The sequence below is a fragment of the Olea europaea genome, unplaced genomic scaffold (genome assembly GCF_002742605.1).
Source record: "Olea europaea var. sylvestris unplaced genomic scaffold, O_europaea_v1 scaffold398, whole genome shotgun sequence".
In the NCBI taxonomy this organism is placed as follows: domain Eukaryota; kingdom Viridiplantae; phylum Streptophyta; class Magnoliopsida; order Lamiales; family Oleaceae; genus Olea; species Olea europaea.
This window is the reverse complement of record NW_019259379.1, coordinates 522,035-540,312: the sequence shown is the minus strand read 5'-3', so window position 1 is coordinate 540,312 and position 18,278 is coordinate 522,035. Positions and strand designations below refer to the sequence as shown.

At 34.5% G+C, this 18,278-nt stretch overlaps 1 protein-coding gene across 1 annotated transcript; it reads left to right on the top strand.

The window, feature by feature from the left end:
• The first annotated feature begins 10,496 nt into the window (after window positions 1-10,496).
• On the top strand, window positions 10,497-15,994 carry LOC111387290 (NADPH--cytochrome P450 reductase-like). Its single transcript, XM_023011836.1, has 18 exons — window positions 10,497-11,054; window positions 11,318-11,377; window positions 11,481-11,557; window positions 11,742-11,799; window positions 11,887-11,970; window positions 12,108-12,144; window positions 12,480-12,549; window positions 12,651-12,842; window positions 12,959-13,051; window positions 13,174-13,399; window positions 13,492-13,575; window positions 13,658-13,809; window positions 14,026-14,122; window positions 14,334-14,483; window positions 14,573-14,650; window positions 14,946-15,068; window positions 15,214-15,327; window positions 15,652-15,994. Exons 1-18 carry the CDS (start codon window positions 10,704-10,706, stop codon window positions 15,730-15,732), a joined length of 2,127 nt encoding a protein of 708 aa, XP_022867604.1. The 5' UTR covers window positions 10,497-10,703; the 3' UTR covers window positions 15,733-15,994.
• Window positions 15,995-18,278: the final 2,284 nt, after the last annotated feature.

Below are 18,278 nucleotides of genomic sequence, written 5' to 3'. Positions count from 1 at the left end.
TGTTTGGAAAATCAAATTCTTCCATAATCCTTAGTTTATGTGGGTTACTTTAACACTTAATATTTCATTCAATTTTAAATGGTTTTCGATAAATAAATATATCACGTTAATCATCTAGCGGAGTAGAACGTGAATATGCTAGGTCCCGTATTAATTAAGAGGTGGATCCCACTGAAATTTGGGCTCAAAGTTGACCCATTAACCATTTTTTCCAACATAACACACACAGATCTTTTCAAAAATCATGTTCACACAGAACCATGGATTAACACCTAGTTAATCAAACCACGGTCAACCATATATGCAACACATGCATAAATGACCCCATGAAAGATCTCACCACACTTATCATATCTCATTCCGTGTTGTTCACACCTCGAGAACACATATCTCCTCTCATCGCCCACAATGCTCACTAAATCAATCACTCAACTCATGTATAACTGGCAAGTCATAATGGATCCTAAGCTCTCGGGATAATCCTCTATCACCACATCACTTCTCCCAACCTACGTGGATAATAGGATTCTACCTTACAGGAGTGATGAAAGTGCCTCTCTTGCACTCCATCTGTACAGGGTCTCTTTCACAGATAAAGGATTCTACACATTTGATCACATCTCCACTCGTGATCCAAATGTCACACTCTACATCCCTCGTGCATATCACTAATGCACATCTAGGCATCTATACTCCACCTTACCAAAAAACATCCAACTCACTGCTAATGCATCTCAAACTCACTATGACAAATCAACACCTTTCGGTGACCATAAATGTTACTCCAATCACCAAAACTCCAAAAAAACCCACAAAGAAAACGGCGAAGGTGGCACTCACAAAGAAAAATCGAAGAAAGAGTCGGTTACTTCACAACGCTCACAAACAAGGCTCACAAAGATAAAGAAGGTAACTCTAACATGGCTACCTCACATAATCTCACAAATCACACAGGCTCACAAAGATAAAGGAGAGAAACGACTACCCAACTTTCTTCTCACTACCACACTCTCACACCATTTATAGAGCAAATAGAGTATGCTACAAAACTTAACCCACTATGCATGTAAACATATTACACAAAGTAACAAGATCACTCTAATTCATGTATTATACACATCAAACATATAGAAAGTGTAACATCAACATTGCAACAAAATTAAGTGACCACATACATGCAGAAAGGATTACACACAAATGCAATGCAAGAACCAGGTTTATTCTCTCATTAAACCTCATTAGGATCACTACTCGACCCTAAAGTCACATTCGCCTCATCTCTATTATCATCTTTCCTTTTATTATCATCCTATGACAATTTCTTTCAATTATGCTCAAATTTTACCACAGTTAAAATATATTTTATTTTTCGCACTTGCCTGAGACTTATACATGCCAACAATACCAAATAATAACCACAAGCAAAGTACTGACACATAATTCACATAGAACAGTCAAGTAAATTTTCCTAAGGTCACATGCAATTCTATCGGTGTAGAAAAATTGACAGCAAATTCACAAAAAATTTAAGACAAATAATTAACAAATAATTTCTAGGTCTAGCAACAGGCAATGGTTACCCCTTCATGGTAACCCCAAATCTAATGTCACCTCTCACGATGACCTCTAATGCAAAAAATAAATTACTTTACATAATAATTTTAACTGCAATAATAAAAGATAAAGAATACGATACCGAGCGGACCACGTTTGAAGGTCCGTAAATATCGAGACATGCGAATTCACCACTTTAGGAATATCGCTATTCATCCTGAAGTCAACGGCAATCATAGCAACACGAAAACAGCACCCAACACCCGAATGTCCAATGGCAAAATCGTCCAACTTTCACTGTATTGCTCCAAACTGAAATCCGACAACACCACAGGGTCCGTCTCATCTCCAGCAACATTCTGTCCGAAGACATCATCGCCAGATTGTCAACCACGCGCTTGCACGCGCCATATCGGAATCCCAACGCGCTGGCACCGGTTGGCCACACGTCGACGACCTGTCACCCTTCTGACTTCTTCTCCGCCTGCACAGTCCATCGGTGGTATCCATTTTGCCAAACTCCTTTTGATTTCACTAGAAAACGCCAAAACAGATCTGGCAGAAAATTGAAAAAATTGAACAGTTTCTGCCTCTGATTTCCAGATCCGTTTCTGACCACTTCCACCCCGTTTTTAGCCCCAAAAATCACAAATTTATCAACAACACAGGCTCTGATACCATTTGTAGCGGAAATCCCTTGATAAATCTTGATTCCTGGCTCAGAAAAAATCAAACGAACACCGATTTATCTAGGCTCGACCCAAAACTTTCGCCTTCACTTTGGATTGCTCTCTTTCTCTCTAACCCCACAAAGGAGAAGGGTGGTGGTGTTAGCAATCCACAAAGGTATGGAGAGGAAGACGAATATATCACAATGGTTGAATCCCACTCACAACCTCACATGGCTTTCCTCTCTCTCGGTTGCCTCTCTTCTCTCAACTCTCCTCTTCATTGCTACAACACACACACACACCAAAACGGCTGGGAGATAGATACATATATATAAGTTAGTTTAGGTCACCAAATATGGGCCAAGAGATTTTTAAGTGGACTGCCATATAACCTAAACTAATGGGCCAATTTTCAACTCCATATTAATCACTAAATGGTCCAACTAACCAAATAATCATCCAACCCAAACTCGAGCCATCCAAAAGTGTAGTTCGTCTCCGAGTCGAGCCAAATCCATGGTGTCGATAAATAATTCGACAGCTATTTTAAATCATCGCCCGGATTATTGGGTATAAAAAACCTAACAATTACAACTTGCGACAGTAGACTTGACCAAATAGGTTGGCTATGGCGGCGGTGGCAGGGGATTGTCATGTTAATTACATTAGTAGATTTGATTCAGAGGGTGTTCGATCAAAGAACCTCGCCTTACTTCCTTGAAGAGGTTCGGTTATACATGGGCTCGGTACATCTCATGGGTTTGGCGGATAGTTCATCAACGTCGGCTTACCTCATCCACGTCGGCTTGCTAAGTGGGACCCAGGTAGGGCCTCCATTGGAGAATATAAAATAGATACCAAAAATCTTCCCGATGTTTGGAAAATCATAACTCGAAAACAAGTTGAAAGATGGGATGTTAATATGTGAATTAATATGAATAGCCATCTTTGGCCAATTATTGTGATTTCGTCGTTTGTCAAATTTTGTGAATCAAAAGTGTGCTTTGAAGATTGCCATGATTACTTTGAAATGGTAGCTGGAACCTTTCATAACGTTTCAAATTTATAGTCCAAAATCATCCCACAAACTAGTTCAATGAAATGAAAATTAAAGGATAAAAATGAATATTTATGCATAGTTCATTATGTGTACGTGTGTATGCATATAGATATGGATAATGGGATTGTCAACGTGAATGTAAAACGATACATGTCCATGTTGATACTATTTTTTATGACCAATGTTGTTGTAGCAATTTTTTGACGTGAAATGCCAATACTTTAAAAATATTGTATAGAATAAGGGTCCTTTATCCACCATACATACCAAATTGAACGTGAGAGAGCGTACAATCGCGACATCCTAGCCTTTGATCGAGGAAGTCTCAATTTTTAACTCTAATATATATGGTCTAAGTGTGCAGGTAACATGTATATGGAGGAGAGGGGAGGAGATCTGTAGACATGCTCGTTCCTATCTAGATGTCAACATATCCATCGAATTTTTTAAAGCAACCTTGAACACATAGAATGCTGTACGGCCAACCTTAGGTTTGATTTTTTGTTTGAAAAATCGTGTGTAGAATTTTGGGTTATTATGTGTAAAGTAAACCCTTGCATCCGGGAATGAGTACGAGGCCTTGGGTGTGGTTCCCTATGTCCATCTGCAACTGTGGTGTCGATTGACAAACGACTTTTCCCTATTTGTTAAGAACCCTGCTACTTGGCCAAGGCCATGTATATTTTTCCATTTATTAAAAGTAAAAGAATCTCGATAGATCCCTAGCGTCGCCTAGGTGGCCAGGGGCCACAAGTATCTTTTTTCAAGGTACATGGCACCTGGCCAAGTATCTTTCTCCAAGGTAAAATCACACATTATTTAAATACGACTAAGTGTGCTTTTCCAAGATATAAATACAAAATATAAATGCCTTCCTTTTTCTTCCGGTGTTTGTTGTTCAATTCCGTCTATTGTAAAAAGTCAACGTAAGAGGTTGTTCCTACACGAGAGGAGATCCTAATGAGCAGAATAACTCCGTCATTGGACTTGGCTTCTAAGTCAAAACTTTCGTGCTATTAATTACACATCAAACCCATGACTTTGCTAAATGAGACTGCTGTTGCCATACCTGGGAATAAATGGACACTGCAAGGTTTATAATTCCACATTTGTGGGCCCGCCTTATTTTGACTGTTTATTTTTATTTTTTGGTCAATTATTTGAGTTGAAAAAAATGGGCCAACCATATTTAATTGGCGTGCAGAGAGACGACAATAAACCGTGTATTTCTGAACAATGATTAAGAATTATAGATGTCAATTTTCAGTAGATATATAAAAAGCTGCGATTATTTATTTATGAGAAAATTAAAAAAAAAGTTCATTTTGACATAGTCATTTATAAAAATATCCCAAAATTTTCAATGTTTATTTTTGCAATTATTTGAACGAGAATACTTCTAAGTAGTTTTCATAAGAAGTTACATTAAAATAATTTTCTCGACATCTCAAATATCGTTCTAGATATTTAAATCTGTTTATATTTCAAAAGTACACATGTTAAATCATAATATTAAATGCTCTCGACATTTTAAATGTTGTTCTCGACATATTAAATGTCTATAATGACATTTTATTTCGAACATGACATTTTCCTGCACTTGAAGAGCCCGTTTGAGCTACATTATAATGAGAATGAGAAATAAAGTCGTTATGGGCCCCACACCAGAGATAGAAATTCAAAAATAGTGGTTTGATATGATGGATAACGGTCATATTTTTCATTTTAATGAGGTAAAAATGTGGCTCAAACAGAGGCTGAATATTGTTATCAACATTTTGATGTTTAACATTAATTGTGATTTGATATGTGCAATATAAAATTATTTATTATTTCATTAAGGGTAAAATAGAGAATTTGGTATCAAATTTGGTCATTTTTTCAAAGATTATCAAAAGTGGATATTTTTGAATTGAAATATGTAAAATTAGACATTTTTACAAGAATAATGTTATTCGCAGTGAAGACTAACGACAGTCGCCCTATGTGGCGTATACTGGACAATTTTTCATTTGATGTATAATTCAAAAAATAACTACCATATCTATGTATCAAATACCAAATTGCTAAGTGCATACCACATAGGGCGACTACTAGCAGTTTTCACTACGAATAACATTACTCTTTTTACAAATGCCCCTTTATTTATATACAAAAAAAAAAAAAAAAAACTAAATTAACACAACAGTGTTAATTATAATTAGGAGTCAATAAATGGGCATGCATTAGAATACACAGTAGTAACTGTATTGTATCATACACAAAATGTGTGTGTATATAGGGATGACAATCGGGTTCGCCGGCTCAGCTCGTGGCTCAATGGACCCAAGCCCATTTAGGAGACATGGGCTTTGCTCGAGCCGACCAGTGAACTTTTTATTAAAACAAATTAAAAAATTAAAAATTGAGCCGCTTGAAGGCAGCAGTTTAAGGAAAAAATTAGGGGGGAAAAAAAAAGGAGAGAATGAGCCTGTCCAACTCGGCTCGAAAAAAGTCCAAGCAAAAGTTCGAGCCGAGCCTTTTTCTTTTGGCCGAGCTTGAGCCCGCAAAAAAACTAGGCCATTTTAACCGGGCTGAGCCCGAGCCGAAACTTTAGGTTCGCGAGCCGGCTCGACCCGACTCGTTTACATCCCTATTGTATATATATTTTTAGGTGTATAATACTTGTTTTTGTATTTATTGGTTGGAAGAGAAATTTTTTTTTTTTTATTTCACTAAAGATCAAGATATAATTTCATACCTACACTGTACGTGATTATATTAATATCTAACGGACCACAACAAGAATACAAAATATTTTAATTTTCTCAAAAGAAAAACCCAAATCCTATTATTAATAAATGGTTCAAATTCTACAATCGGACAAAGTCGTGTTATTCTTGGCGCTTGTTTGACCCCAATTTAATTTTTTTTTCTAAAATACACACACACACACACACACACACATATATATATATATATATATATATATATATAGGAATTTTATTTTGATCAATACTTTTATTTGTGACCTTCTAATATGTATAATATATTTAATTGGTGACTGGTCCTATTTTTTTTTTTTTTTTTTAACCACTCATTTTTCAATAAAATAATATTACATGCAAGTCTAAAAATCTTTCTTATATTTTATCCACACATTATCCATCAATATAACATTTCAAAATACATTCTACACAACAAAATAAGGCTCTTAATTTACTTGCCCCCTCTTTCTCATCTGTTTTGCTGATACATCATTTCTATGCAAACCATTATATAATTCTTTATGTGCAAATTGCATTATTCAATGCTATCTAGCACCAGACATTCTATGATTGATTCAATTAAGCCCCCGTTTAGCCCCCATTTTTGGTAATGAGAATGGGAGGAATAGTGTTTTGTTGAAAAAATGAGTAGTTAAAAAAAAAAAATTTCGATTTACGTGTAATATTATTTTATGAAAGATTGTGTGATTGAAAAGAGAAGAGAGAAAAATGAAATGTAATTTAATGGGGATCAAACAAGGGCTAAAAGTGAAATTATGTAATTTATTTAATTATTACTTTCATTTAATGGCACTTAGTGCCATCTATACTAATATTGTACCGCCAATTATCCTAAATGGTATTACTCATAAATTTAGCAAATGGAGGCTTAGATTATGAAGTCAAGAAGGTATTTATTATTATTATTATTATTATTATTATTATTATTATTTTTTGATAACCCAGGTGTTCCAGCTTAGCCGGACTAAATCCTGGACCTCTAGCCCCCGGTCTCTCAGTGACTAGTGGAGGTAAATCGCAGGTTGTGCCCTTATTGGTTCCCAGGTTCCCACATGGCTTTTACTCCTTCCCCAAAGGGACCCTCCTCCATGGTTATTACATCATCAAACTGCTCCAACCCTTCCTCTGGTTATTACATCACTTGGCTGCTCCAACCAGGAATCGAACTCCCCACACTTGGTTCCAGAGCCCCCCAATGTGATTGTTCCGCCAACTTGGATGTGCCCTGGGAGCAAGTATTTATTATTATTATTAAGAGGAACAATTACAAAGAGAGTGTATAATATATTAGAAAAATACTTCTTGCCCAGGCTCAAAGCCAGGGCTACAAATAGGGGGCCAAGTGGCGTTCCCCTATTGGGGGGGTCTGAATTGGAGCCTGGGCGTGCGGAACAACTCAATATATTAATATTTCATATGAGTTGGTTTGCACGTGAAAGCCTCCAATCCAATACAGCTATTAGCATATCACATGCAAGGATCTCATCAAATTTTGTATTCTTTTTAACTTTTTAGTTTTGATACTCAACTCAACTATCTTTTTATTTTATTATAAAATTACTTTTTATTTTATTTAACATTTTCTTGTCTTTCCTCTCTGTCTTATACAAAAGGGAAATTCTAAGGAACTCTCGAGCATTTGATATTTATTGGAGTAAATTACTAAGTTTCAATCGTAAGATTTCTACAAAGGTTTTGTTTAGTTTGTCATTAGTTATTGAAAATGTATGACACTGAAATTTTAATCCAATTTATGTTGCAATTATGAAGCAGGACCAGGTACTAAACTATGAATATCAAACACGGCCACTCTATTATTTAAGAGCTTGTCTAATACAGCTTAAAAGTAAATTAAAATCAATTTTTTTATTGTTATTTCACTATTTCAACCGCCATTTTTAAATTCTTCTCTAATATGTAGGACCCACTTCATTTCTATAGGTAAAAAAATCAATTATCAAAATTAGGACCAGATACTACTACTAAACAAGCACTAAAGCAGGACCAGGTACTACTATAAATTAAATTGTTTATTCGTTCGAATCAATTAAGAGCGGTAAAATGGTTAGCAAGCATCGAAAGTAAATTTAAAATAGAGAATTTCAAATGAAAAGCATTTACGTACAAGAGAAATACTGGACAGCGTCTTACGTTGTCAAAGGAGACAAGCTATGGCATTTCTTTTCCCTCTAATTTAGCCCTTATTTGAGCAACATTATTTTCATAAGAATGTATTTTTAATAGTGTATTGATAGAAAATGTATAGTTAAAAAATAAAAAAAATTAATTTTTTGTGTAATATTATTTTATTAAAGAATGTGTGGTTAAAATAATATCAAATCAGTGTTTAAAAATATATTTTTTAGGCCAAACAAGGCCTTAGTAATAAAAATAAAAATAAAAATAAAAAAAGAAAAAGAAACAAGGCCTTAGTAAAAAAAAAAAGGTTAAACCCTAACCTTAAGCGTCCCCCATCACCCTTGTCCTGGAACATCGTGAGGAAGGTAAATCGCAGGTTATGCCTCCAAGGGTACATGGTGGAATGCTGCTTGTACACTTGCACTTACCCAAGAGCCAAATCCATATTTTAGGATTCGAACCCTTGATGCAGCAACCTCAAGTAAAGTTGGATTTCTCCACTCTCCCTTTTTACCACTTGGAGATGTGCCCTGAGGGCCAACAAGGACTTAGTATATACCATATTCTGTTGTGTTTCAATAGGAGCCGGAAACGGGTATTTCAGAGATTGAATTTATGCTTTAAATAAGTAAATAAATAAATAAAGTCAAATCATGCCAGAAATTAACACCATTTATTACTTCCCCATTCAAAACCGACTTTATTGACCATCGTCAGAAATAGACTAATATACGTTTTGTCCTATTAAGTTTCATTTTTTTTTCTTAACTATTTTTAATCACATAATTTTTCATAAAATAATATTACAAATAAATTAAAAAAAAATCTTTTTTGATCACTCATTTTTCAAAAAAAATATTATTTCATTCATTTTCATTTCAAATAGACTAATAAAAACACTTTCTTTAATTAAAATGTATTAACTTATTACCTTTTAACGGGTATTTCTAGACAAGCTTCTTATTTCCATGCTCCAGCTCTTGGATAGGATGGTAAACAGCTAATCGAGAGGATATTACCAATCCGTCTTATTTGAAATTTTCAGAAGATCATACAAAGATAAAAATTAAAAAAAATAAAAATAAAAAATCTTCATTTATATCTGTTTAATTATTATTTTTATTTATAAAATACGATTTATACGGAAACTTGTAGCCTTTGTTTGGTTTTCTTTAAAATTAAAATTCGTTTTTTCCTCTCTTCTTATCAATTACATATTTTTTAATAAAATAATATTACTTATAAATTAAAAATAATATTTCATTTTTAACCACGTATCATTTAAAGAAAAATCCAACTTTAAATATTAAAATGATAAATAATAGGAGCCAGACGAGGGCATAATGACATGCCCTGTTTACTATTCGTGGTGGGGACATAGACGGCAAATTTTGTTACTTATGAAAATGTTGAAATAGTAGAAGACAAAACACAAGTGGAAGAAGACAAACAAAACAACATTTGAACTTTTTTTTTGTTTTTTTTTTTTATAATCATGGATGTCAAGACCAATTTACACGCATATCGACTAATTTCATGGAACTCTGAAGATTACAACCCCATATTCACCTCGGCAACCCTGAGAATATTCGAATTGGTGATCATTGAAGGGCAAATTCTAAGGCTTGACCACTAAAACAACATTTGAACATAAGATGAAAAATTATGCCTACATTTTTTATTTAAAAAAGAATAACGTTATTCATTAGCAATCGTGATTATTATTGATCTACAAATATTGAACCTCCTACTTTGTTGTCCGAATTTTTACAATATCAAGTTACACTCTATGTAGAAGCTTTAAAGAGAGAGGAGTACACAATCATGGTCATGTGTTTAATTTTGTTAATATTTGAAAATCAATATTGTTTTATAAGATTCTATCATGTGATTCAATTTACCGGAGTAAAGAAATTTTGGTCCATGACTCCTTGGCAAGCACCTCCGAAGAAAAATACATCATGTTCCTATTTGATGAGGATGAATTCAGATTTTTAGCAGATTTTGATAAAAATTGATGAAATTTAATTGAGAAGTTGTGAGTTTTATAAAATATTCGATTAAAATTAATTATTAATTTTGATTTAAATTTAAATTCCAATCAAATAAGGACGACATAGTTTTTTGAGCATATTTTTAACTTAATAATTATTTACATTTTTATTATGTATTGTAAAAATCACTAGTAACAAAAGACATGAGATTCCCAACTAACCATGGTTAAATTGTGTTAGGTGGATTTGAATTGTCTGGTTTTGGTGCGTCCGCTGTCTGTCCATATAAACGGCACATACCTCTCCCATTTCTTGTAAGTCAGTCGTAGTCTCTCCGAATTTACCTAAACTCCCTCAACAAAATTCACCTAACAAAACACGCATTAACAAAGAGAGAGAATTTATCTTCAAATTATCTGAACTTCTTCAGAAATTTTTGCCCAATTTTGTTGCTTGGCTAAAGGGTCCATAATTCTTGATTTATATAAAAATCTAGCTCAAACCCGTTTGATAATTCATGGATTCTACCTCAGAGAAGCTCTCTCCGTTTGATTTTTTGACGGCTATCCTCAAGGGCGTGAAAGTTGACCAATCGAATGGATCATTGGATGTGCCGCCAGCGTTGGCGAAGATATTGATGGAGAACAGGGACTTGATGATGGTGCTTACCACCTCCGTGGCACTACTAATCGGGTGCGTCGTGGTACTAGTGTGGCGTCGGGCTGCGGGATCGGCCAAAAAGCTGGTGGAGCCCCCGAAGCTAGTGATACCCAAGGCCGTGGCTGAGCTGGAAGAAGTTGATGATGGGAAGAAAAAGGTCACCATCTTTTTCGGGACCCAAACTGGTACTGCTGAAGGCTTTGCTAAGGTAAAAAAGTAAACATTTTTGCTGTTCTGTCTAGGGAAAAAAAAAAAAGGAAAATGTCGAAAATAAAAAGTGAAAAACTAGAAAAATTTAGATTCTTCCCTAAGAAGAGGACAAAAACGGTCTAGTCAATATTGGAAAGACGAAGGACTTGACGCTTTTAATTAACTAGTTCGTTTCTTTGCTAGATGATGTAAGAGATCTTATAATTTTGATATTAGATTCATGTCTGAGTAATTAAGATCAATTTTGATCTTGTGATGTAGGCACTTGCCGAAGAAGGTAATGCGAGATATGAGAAGGCTACGTTTAAAGTTATTGATTTGGTGAGTTTTTATATTAGCTTTCTCTCTTTTTAGATAAACTGCTTATGGTTTTGCTTATTCTACTATTATTGAGATGTGATCCGGATGATTTTTATTGTGATAGGATGATTATGCTGCTGATGATGAAGAATATGAGGAGAAGTTGAAAAAGGAGACTTTGGCTTTCTTCTTCCTCGCTACGTAGGTTCCATAACTTTTGCTTATTCTTTTTTGTGTTTATGTACCTAGTCATATGGCGATAAATTTTTTGAGTCAATTTAATCATTAAGTTTTGAATGTGGATATGCATATGCCAACTATGATAATAAAAGATAGTTTCGTTGCATGTAATTTATAAAGTTTGGTGACGGTTGGTTGGTTGCAGATATGGTGATGGTGAGCCTACTGATAATGCAGCAAGGTTCTACAAATGGTTCGCAGAGGTAAAATATGAAACTAGATTCTTAGTTTCTTGGGTTTTTAAATCTGGGTAAAAATTGGGGTTAATTTTCTATGCATGTGCGGTGCAGGGAAAAGAGAGAGGGGACTGGCTTAAGAATCTCCAGTACGGAGTATTTGGCCTTGGGAACAGGCAATATGAGCATTTTAACAAGGTCTTCAGATCTATCTAGCTTCTGCTTTTCTTTTACTTAAGTTAATCAAATTTTCATATATTGACAGTTGGACATTATATATTTTGCTGTGGTTGATTGTTCACTGAAATGTTGTTTCTTTTTTCATGGATTGACAGATTGCAAACGTGGTGGATGAGCTGATTGCTAAGCAAGGTGGGTTTTCATCAAGATCTAGACCTTAAGTTAAAAAATTCAGTTTTAATTGCATTTATGACAGAAATTTATATAAACTACATTTTCTCAATTATGTATTTAATAATAACTTTGTGTATTTAAGATTTGGTATACCTCGGATAACAATGATATATTTACAAGTGTGTCTGCCAGTATAAATCTGGAAATTATCTTAATTTGATTCTTTGAACATTGGATAAAAGTACAGTCACTTGTTGGAACATTCTGTTTATATATGTTCCACGATCAGTTCTTATATGATCTTGCTCCTCTTATTGCTTTCCACTTCTTACCTGCTCTGTGTCTGATTCCAGGTGGGAAGCAGCTCATCCCAGTGGGTCTTGGAGATGATGATCAATGCATTGAGGATGACTTCGCTGCATGGTACGGGGATCATGAATTATTAGTTCCAAGTAATCAGATGCCATTATCTTAAAACACAAGTTTAATAGTTCAAATGATTCACCCTTTTGTTGGTGATATAGGCGTGAGTTAGTATGGCCTGAGTTGGATCAATTGCTTCGAGATGAGGATGATGCCTCTGCTGCTACTCCATACACTGCTGCTGTATTGGAATATCGTGTTGTATTCCATGACAAACCAGATGCATCACTGTCAGAGAATGGCTCCATTCATGCCAATGGCCATGCTGTTTATGATGCTCAACATCCCTGCAGGTAACAAATGTGCTTCGGATTTTCCTTTTTCTCACTCTTTCTTTGAGCTGGTCTTTTCTGTTAATTCTGCCCTGTGATTGTTACCTGACATATATGTTTTTTTTTTTTGCTTAAAGAGCTAACGTGGCCGTGAAGAGAGAGCTTCACTCTCCTGCATCTGATCGTTCTTGCACTCATTTGGAATTTGATATTTCTGGCACTGGACTTTCGTAAGTTTCAATTCTACATCATCTATAGCATATGTTAATTTCTTATCTTCCAGTAACAATGTCAGTGTCATTATTTTGTTTACTCTAAATCTTATTTACTTTATCTGTGTTTTTCTACACAGGTATGAAACCGGAGACCATGTTGGTGTGTACTGTGAGAATCTTATTGAAGTTGTCGAGGAGGCTGAACAGTTACTAAATATCCCTCCAGATACTTACTTCTCCATTCACACTGAAAAAGAGGATGGCACACCACTAAGTGGAAGCTCCTTGCCACCTCCGTTCCCTCCTTGCACTTTACGAACAGCACTGTCCCGATATGCCGATCTCCTGAGTGCTCCAAAAAAGGTACTTTATATCCCCATATAAGTAACAATGTCCATTTTAGATTTATCTTGTGAGTAACAAGGTATTAACGCTCCATTGCACTTGTTTTCCAGTCTGCTTTAATTGCATTAGCGACTTATGCTTCTGATCCAAGTGAAGCTGACCGGCTAAAATATCTTGCATCCCCTTCTGGAAAGGTTTTGGATATGTTTAATCCTCATTTTGATATTTATTTAAACCTAAGTCATTATTCTGATGTAACTACACCCATTTCTTCAGGAAGAATACGCACAGTGGATAGTTGCAAATCAGAGAAGCCTCCTTGAGGTCATGGCAGAATTCCCATCTGCCAAGCCTCCACTAGGTGTTTTCTTTGCAGCAGTTGCTCCTCGCTTGCAACCCAGATTTTATTCTATCTCATCATCCCCCAAGTAAGTTGTTGTCTTGCATTTCTTGTGATGTTCTGTGTTCTATTTAATTCTCTGCATTTGCAGTTGGATATCTTCTCTGTAGATTGTCCATATGGCTAATGAATGTTACGACTTTGCTCTTGAATAAGATTTCTTTCTTGTTTTCCTATGTTTCTGATTCTCTACTTTTCAGAAATCTTACCTTCACGTGCTCATTGTCTGATTGTTCTTTGGCAGGATTGCACCATCTAGAATCCATGTGACTTGTGCATTGGTCTATGAAAAAACACCCGCAGGAAGAATCCACAAGGGTGTCTGCTCAACATGGATGAAGGTAACAACTTTTTTCTCCATTAAATTTTGGGTTTGAAGTCACTGGGTTTTCCTGAGACAGTACAATGAACATATCTTAAATTTATTTGGCTATTTGTGCGTCATGCATATTATTTTCCACCTCTTGACACTATCATATAAAGTTGTGATATGCTTACTTCTTCTAACTTGAATCTCTTGTGCGTCAATACTCACTTCAGCCTTTTTTCCAGAATGCTCTGCCTTTGGAGCAAAGCCCCGACTGCAGTTGGGCACCAATTTTTGTTAGGAACTCTAACTTCAAACTCCCTGCTGATCCTAAAGTACCAATAATAATGATTGGCCCTGGTACTGGCCTGGCTCCATTCAGGGGTTTCCTTCAGGTTTGGATTAAAGCAATTCAAATTACAAGTCCTTGTTACTTTTAATAGGATTCAAGCTGACAGGGACAAGTATAATGTTAACTTTACAGGAAAGATTAGCTCTGAAGGAATCAGGAGCAGAACTTGGTCCTGCCGTATTATTTTTCGGATGCAGGAACAGTAAAATGGTTAGTTATTGATATCGTAAAATTACTTCAATCTTTTTAATACGTATACTTTCTTGGGAAAAAAAAAAAAAAAAAAAAACTTTTGAGTTATGTAAAGCTTGCAATTGTAATGACATAAGTAAGATATTTAAATACTCTTTAGATATTTTGTCGTGTATGCGATCAAAATATAAATGTGAAGTTTTTAAATATATTTTGCACTATTTGCAGGACCACATACATGAGGATGAATTAAAAAACTTTTTCATCAAAATATAAATGTGGAGTTTTAAAATATATTTTGCACTATTTGCAGGACTACATATATGAGGATGAATTAAAAAACTTTTTCCAAGACGGCATAATTTCTGAGCTAGTAGTTGCTTTCTCACGTCAAGGACCCACGAAAGAGTACGTGCAACACAAGATGACTGAGAAGGTATGTCACCATTTTCATTGATTAATTTGATTTCTCCGCTTGCTTTCTGAAAAACTCCATATGTGGATTTTATTACCATATTTTCATTATGAGTTCCTTGATTCTGTTCTTTAGAAATTTAGTAACATTTTTTGGTGTATTGCAGGCTTCAAATATCTGGAACATGCTTTCTGAGGGAGCCTACATTTATGTCTGCGGTGATGCCAAAGGCATGGCTAGGGATGTCCACCGAACTCTCCACACAATAGCACAAGAGCAGGTATTCTTCAATAAAATGTGGCAAAATTTTCTTATGTAAATTAATGGCATTCCCCAACTATGTACGTTTTGTGGGTTCCTCGTTTAATGGCCAAGCTACCTCACGTCCTTTTTATAGTTGACAAATATATAGAGGGGACCACGATTTCTTGAACTCTTACCATTTGGCTTGTCCTTTCCAAGTCCACACATTTTTTGTTACAAATGTAGGTTTGAAGTCGAAAGACAAACGTGTCACCAACTGGTTTGGAAGATCATTTAGGCTTCTTCTTTTTTTGAGATTGTACATGGATTTTCCTTTTCTTATTCTGTCTGCCTATTTCAGGGAGCTCTGGACAGCTCGAAAGCTGAGAGCATGGTGAAGAATCTGCAGATGACCGGAAGGTATCTGCGTGATGTATGGTGATCATCCCTCCAGTGGACTTTCTAAAACTGTCGGGGGGGTTAAATCGCCTGTATTATACTTGTTAAGACCAATTCATTGAATTAAAGAAAATTTAGGGTGGCAATGAGCAAAATGGTCTTCTCCTGCCAGCCTGGGGAACTGAAAGTGTGAATGTTATAATTGTAGTTTAGTTCTTGTTATTCTTTGATTAAAGAGAATTTTTGTCTCAAATAATTTATAAAATATATATGTATGATACGGAAATAATTATTGTGATTATCTTAATAATGAGCCTGCAATATGATACTTCCATTATGGACTGATAAATAACTGATTTTTCAAAAGTTTTTAGATTTGTTAATGGGGTTGTTGAGCGATTGTAGAAGGAATGGAGTAGAGTAGGGCCCGCCCTTGAAAATGGGAAAAAGGAAATTTGGAGAAGGTGACAGGTTTTTTTTATTCGACCTAATTATTTATTAATGAAATTGATTTGTAATAATTTGATTGACCTAATTGTTTGGACATCAAACGGTTCTAGTTTTTACATCGGAACCATAGATACTCTACTTTGAAATCGAATTTATTATTTCCTTTAATTTTTAATTTTTATAACTTATTCACCTGACTCAATGACACAACCAACAAGTAGCAAGTTAGTAAAATAAAAAAAAAAAAAAAGCAACTTTACATTATTCAAGTAGTAATTACCTTAATCAGTCAGATTTATACATTTAAATAATTGAATCATATAATTCTTGTTCATAGCCACTCTTGATTGCACTTTACATGATCTCTGTCCAACAAACCCTTTTTGAGCGCCGCACGCAAAGCTATAGCTAGAAGTTGATGCTAATATGCTAGACGTTTGATGTTATTGGATTACATATTCGCATTGAATTAAGAAAGTATTGAAATATATTTTATTTATTTTATTTCTACTAAATATTAAGAAAATAATTTGTATTGTCAACTTAAGAAGAATATTATGGATAAAATCAAACCCAAACTTGCGTGGATCCGAATGGTTGCAAAAAGGAAGGGATTCATTGCTTGTTGTTTTTACAAATCAATGAAATTACAGAATCCATAAAAGCTATCCAACACCAACAGGCTTTGGAAGGAATTCCAGAGAAACCCTTGGTGCATGATTTCGTAAATTAGTTTTCTGATAAAATTAAGAAATTATATGTAAGAACCATAGCATTTCGTGATTAATTGACAAATCTACTTTGATATTTAGAAATATCCGAATGCAATGAATTGTCGGAGTATTGACAGACTTGGACCAATCCACTCGATACACAGACATTGATTCAAATTTGGGGATTGCTAACTATAAAATCTCTAGGGCCAATTTCTTTATTGAAATAAGTCGAGGGGTACTTCTTTAAACTTTTTGGTCGTCGAGACAACATTTATGCCATTTCTGATTCCTTTCGTGATAGCATATGGGAAGGTAGACAGTTAGTTGGGTGGATGTGGGTAGGTATATGAATTATTCGTTTTTGGTAAAGCAAATGACATTCACAAGCTTAACTTAACTTTGTACGATGTTTAATTTTAGGCATCAATCAGTCGGTCCATTAAATAATTTTATATGTGGCTTCATTTTCTCCCTATCTTTTTCACAATTTTATTGATATTCAAATGCAGGAGGGTTTTTTCTTAAATTTTATTTTCTTCTTTTCAAGGTCGAAACTAGTAAAAAATAACGAATCCCATGTTATAAAGATAATCAATAACCTCAATTCAAATTTTGACGGCATAATAGATCTCGACCCTCACTTCTTTAATGGTGAATTGATACGTTAAATGGACATGACAATTAATAGAATGTGAATTGAATATTTTCTTGAATCTCTTTTATTTTTTATCTAACGAATCAAATATGTTGAATAAAATTTTGATGCATATCAATAAATTATTAACAAGTAAAATTTTAAAAGTTGATAATTGGTATTGTTTGTCAACTCTCCATTAAAATATATTAAAAGATAACCCATTTTGCAGGGAGTTAACCAATTTAAAGTCAAGAAAAACAGGCACACATCAAATCTATAGTTAGTAAAAACCTCAATTATTGAACGAGTGTTATAATTATTAGATTTCTTCAATAAATTTACAATCATTTTTTTTTTTTTTTACATATTTGTAACTATATAGTAAATAATTAATTAGATAGACGTGCACAAACTAATATTTGAAGTGTTTTTTGTCACTATAGTATATTAAAATTCAATTTATACTGTTTAAGCTTATTTAATATTTCATACCAAATTTCTTAAATATATTGAATAAATAAACACCATATATTATTTATAAAACTAATATTGTATGGTAGTATTTGACCTTATACAGGGAAAGTACAAATTAGGCCCAAATATCAAAGCAATTGCAAGATAGGCCCAAATAAAAGTTTCGACCCAGATAGGCCCATTTGTTAACTGACTTTTAATCACTTAGCACATCTTCCACGAACTCAAGCCCGTACAGTTGTGAGAATTGCAGATTTGCTTTCCGTCCAATATGTCAACGATAAACATTTATTTATGAGAAAATTAAACCAA

What these genes read in the sequence shown, in the direction of transcription:
- LOC111387290 (XM_023011836.1), top strand. Translation starts at nt 10,704, where the DNA reads ATGGATTCTACCTCAGAGAAGCTCTCTCCGTTTGATTTTTTGACGGCT. An exon ending in TGAGCTGATTGCTAAGCAAG is followed by an intron (nt 12,145 to 12,479) that starts GTGGGTTTTCAT and finishes GTCTGATTCCAG; the next exon opens with GTGGGAAGCAGCTCATCCCA. An exon ending in GATGCTCAACATCCCTGCAG is followed by an intron (nt 12,843 to 12,958) that starts GTAACAAATGTG and finishes TTTTGCTTAAAG; the next exon opens with AGCTAACGTGGCCGTGAAGA.